Raw genomic sequence first — 3,565 nt, forward strand, 5'->3', positions numbered from 1 at the left:
CCTACCTCCTGGTTCCCTCGCCTCCCCCATCCTGTCCCCCATCCTCCCCTCCTCCCCCTCCCTCGACTCTTCACTCACCACCCCCTCGGCCTGCTCCCTCCCCCTCTGCCTGCTCCCTCTCCCTCTGTGGGCCTCCCTCCACCTCCGCCTGCCTGCCTGCCCGCCCGCCGCCTCCCTCCCCCTTCCTATCCCCTGCCCCCCTTTCTGCTTGGCTGGCTGTCACCTGGCTATTGAGTAGCTCCCCCACTTCGGAGCCTCAGGCCGCTGAGCAGAACCTCATGTCTGTTTTGTGCCCCCCCCCCTCCCCGTAGCCCCCAGCTCCCCCACCGCAGTGTGAGCGGGAGGGACATCTCTGTGTCCCTTTGAGTTCAAAGCCCCCCAGCCCCCTCCCCATCAAGCCCACTGCCCTAAGATGAGTACAAACAAGGCCCCAGCCCAGGCCTTCAGGATGGGGGGCGGGGGGCGGGGGGGCGGGGGGGAGGCCTCGGGTGTCGCCCAGGAGGCACTTGTATGGCAGAATCAAGCTTCAAGAGACTTGGGGGGCCCCACCCTCTCATGACAGAACTCCCTTCTCTTCATCACCCCTAGCCTCACCCCTCCCTGCAGGGACCCCTGGTCCCAAGTCCCACCCACTTCATAGGATCTGCTGCTGCCCACACCACTGTGTGGCCCCCCACCCCTCCTGTTTCCTCATGTTCACTCATGTTCCCTCATGTGCCCCCGCCCATGTGCCCCGTTCATGTGCCCCCGCCCACTGCCACGGCGCAGGAGGACACGCAAAGACCAAGTGCTGGAACGGATTTATTGATGATGCCAGGCTTCTGGTGAAGCCTGGTGAGGAGGGACACAGGCAGGATGGTGCACAATGCAGTGCTAGGTGCTCCTGGTGGGCGGAGCGTCCAGACTGGGCGAGGGGGGGGCAGGGCCCCACGCACTCTGCCGCACCCAGCACCCCCAGTGACGGAGGGCGGGGGGCTGGGGCGGCACCGGCCCGAGGAGGCCGGCACACTCGGCAGTGGCTCACGCACGCGCTCACGCACACACTCACGCACACGCTCAGAGACTCGGTGGGTCCAGGACCCCAAACCAGTGCAAACGACTTATAGTGCAAATTGAATCAGGGGGATGGGGGGACGCAGAGTCCCGGACGCTGAGCCTTCTGAGCCAGGGACAGAGAAAGATGGAAAGGAGGGAAAGAAAACAGGAAAGTCTGAAAAGAAGGAGGAGAGGAGGGTGCTGGTGCCGGGCGGCGGCTGGGGTGGTCTCCAGCCCTCGCTGGAGCGCGGCCAAGATGGTATCGCCGTGGGGGCAGGTGCTGCCACGGGAGCTGCTCGCGTCCGGTGGTGCTGGTGTCGCCGATCTCAGTCCTTTGCTCTACCTGTCGACAGAGAGACAGGGCTGAGGGTGGGGCCAGGCTGGGAGGGCTATGCCTCCGGACCGGGCACCCACGCTCACCTTCGCAGCCGATTCCTGAGACGGGTGGTTAGTGGTTCCGAGTGCAGCATATTCTTGAGTCAGAGCTAGAAGGACTTGAAGAAGTCCGGGGTCCGAGGCCCAGGCGTGAGCTGGGTAGCACCATTTCTGCAGGGGAGGGGGGGGGGGTGAGTGCCAGCCCTGGCCCCGTGCCACCTGCCGGGCGGGGGGTGGGGAGCAGGGGTGCTCACCTTGTCATCGTGAGGGTTCTGAGGTCCCGAGGCCAGAGTTGTGTGGGCTCCTCCGGAAAGCAAAGGACAGAGACCAGCTGGGCGCTGCGCTCCCAGGGCGCCAGCCAGCGATGTTCTACAAGAGAAAAGACAGGTCAGGCATGAGGTGACACCGCTGAGGGTCTGGGAGCCACGCCCTGCACCTGCACTGACCAGGAAGGCCGGGGGCTGCGCTCCCTCTCGCCGTCACACCGGACCATGTCATGTCGCTCTCAGCACCTCCTGGCGCCCGGACTCCGTGGCTGGCAGGCACGTTGTCACCCCCGCTGAGACCTGGCTGGGAGAGGCAGAGGGCGCTGGTTAGTGGCTGGGCAGAGGCTGCGGCGGGGGTCAGGCTGAAGGGCGGGCGGACCGGACACTCACCTGGTCTCCGATCCGAACGCGGAGGCACCGATCCCTGCTCCGTCACCGCCCGCAGCCCGCCTTGGCCATGGGCTCCAGAGCCAGCGCCCGCCTCGCTCGCTCGTTCGCTGCCAGGCCTCTGCGCCGCGCCCCTGCTGCGCCCTGATCTCCCTCCCCCCCTCGCACACACGCCGCCCTGCCCGCCTCTCCTAGTCTGGTCCTGCCTGTGTCCTTGACTCCCCTGGATGCTGAACTGTCTATCACGCCGTCCCAGGGGCCGCACGGAGATGCACGGTGTTGCAAACTCGCCGTGGCCTCCCCGTGCCACCCCCGGGTCGCAGTGCCACGTGGAAACAGCGCCCACGGCGGGGCCCCGCAGCCTCCTTGCTGCGGAAATCTCTGGAGTCCACACCTGTGCCGCCTTTCCCTCTGGTGACGCCCCTCTGCACTGCGCCCTCATTCTCGCTCTCCTGCCCTCGAGGCTCCGGCGCGGCCATGACGCCCGCCGGCCGGAGCCGCTCCTGTGCCTGCTCCTGAGTGAGTTACAGTGGGTGTGGTAGCGGCTGGGGACCCTGCTGAGTGAGCCCCCTGCTCATCCTGTCCTGAGTGACCGGGCCTGGAATGTCCGTGCAGGTGGTGGGCTCCTGCGGGCCCTCTGTCCTCTCCCTCGCCGGCAGCCCCCTCCTCTCACTCTGCCCTCTGGAAACACGCTCTGCACCTGGGCGGGCCCCTGGCCCCCCAGCCTGCGCGGTCTCGGCTCCCCCCGAGACGATGTCACCTGTGCTACCGTCTGCCTTCCTCTTGCCGCTCTGCCGGGCGGGCGGCCACTTCTCCTCACGGGTCCTCGCTCCCCGGAACCTCCTCGTTGCAGAAGGCCGGGGAGGCGAGGCCGTGAGGGGAAGGGGACTCACCTGCCCGGCAGACCGCTGTCCTCAGCTGCTGTGGCTGCCGGCTACTCCTCGGCCCAGGCCCGGCGAACCCTCTCCAGCTCCCCCGTGTCCACCAGCCGCCACGTCCTGAAACCAAAATTGACCGGGATGAATGCCTGGCTCCCCCTTCTCTCCTCCGCACCCCTAGCTGAGCCCTTCACACCCCACGCCACACTCCTGCGGCGCGTCCGGGCCCGCCAGCCCCTCCGATCCGTGGCCGCTCCTGCCAGACTCCAGAGTTCCAAGGTGATCCTTGGCCCACGCAATCTTCCCACCCCAGTTCCCCATCTTCCCCTGGTTGCCCCGGCTCCCCCGCTTCCCTGGTTACCCCTCGGCTCCCCCGCTTCCCCAGTTTCCCCCGTTTCCCCCGGGCTCCCCCATCCTACCCCCACCCCCACCCGCGCCCTGTCCCGCACTCTAGCCCGGGCTTTTTCTAACAGGGCTGGCCCCGCCCAGAATTCCCGCCCCAGCGCTGCCAGCCAATCAAAGCGGAGACCGTTCTTGGGGCCACCGCCAGGCCCACCTCCAACTGGGACGGTCCAGCGCACGTACCTCACCCCATCGAAATTCTCCAAAGACAGCTCCCCGCAC

General features: G+C 67.3%; 1 protein-coding gene across 2 annotated transcripts; it reads right to left on the bottom strand.

Moving 5' to 3' along the window:
• Nucleotides 1-788: 788 nt before the first annotated feature.
• On the bottom strand, nt 789-3,263 carry LOC139018543 (uncharacterized). 2 transcript variants are annotated; one of them, XM_070427093.1, is made up of 5 exons: nt 2,067-3,263; nt 1,857-1,976; nt 1,665-1,779; nt 1,456-1,581; nt 789-1,378 (listed from the first exon to the last, which is right to left on the bottom strand). In XM_070427093.1, the coding sequence occupies exons 1-4, from the start codon at nt 2,503-2,505 to the stop codon at nt 1,521-1,523; spliced, it is 735 nt and encodes a 244-aa protein (XP_070283194.1). In that variant the 5' UTR covers nt 2,506-3,263; the 3' UTR covers nt 789-1,378; nt 1,456-1,520. The 2 variants fall into 2 exon arrangements, with proteins under 2 accessions (XP_070283194.1, XP_070283195.1); XM_070427094.1 differs by having other exon boundaries at nt 1,857-1,980.
• Nucleotides 3,264-3,565: the final 302 nt, after the last annotated feature.

Source organism: Myotis yumanensis, unplaced genomic scaffold (genome assembly GCF_028538775.1).
Source record: "Myotis yumanensis isolate MYYU_CA2020_CCGP unplaced genomic scaffold, mMyoYum1.0.hap1 SCAF_10, whole genome shotgun sequence".
Classification (NCBI taxonomy): Eukaryota; Metazoa; Chordata; class Mammalia; order Chiroptera; family Vespertilionidae; genus Myotis; species Myotis yumanensis.

What these genes read in the sequence shown, in the direction of transcription:
- LOC139018543 (XM_070427093.1), bottom strand. Translation starts at nt 2,505, where the DNA reads ATGAGGGCGCAGTGCAGAGGGGCGTCACCAGAGGGAAAGGCGGCACAG. An exon ending in GCGTTCGGATCGGAGACCAG is followed by an intron (nt 1,977 to 2,066) that starts GTGAGTGTCCGG and finishes TCTCCCAGCCAG; the next exon opens with GTCTCAGCGGGGGTGACAAC. An exon ending in AGAACCCTCACGATGACAAG is followed by an intron (nt 1,582 to 1,664) that starts GTGAGCACCCCT and finishes CCTCCCCTGCAG; the next exon opens with AAATGGTGCTACCCAGCTCA.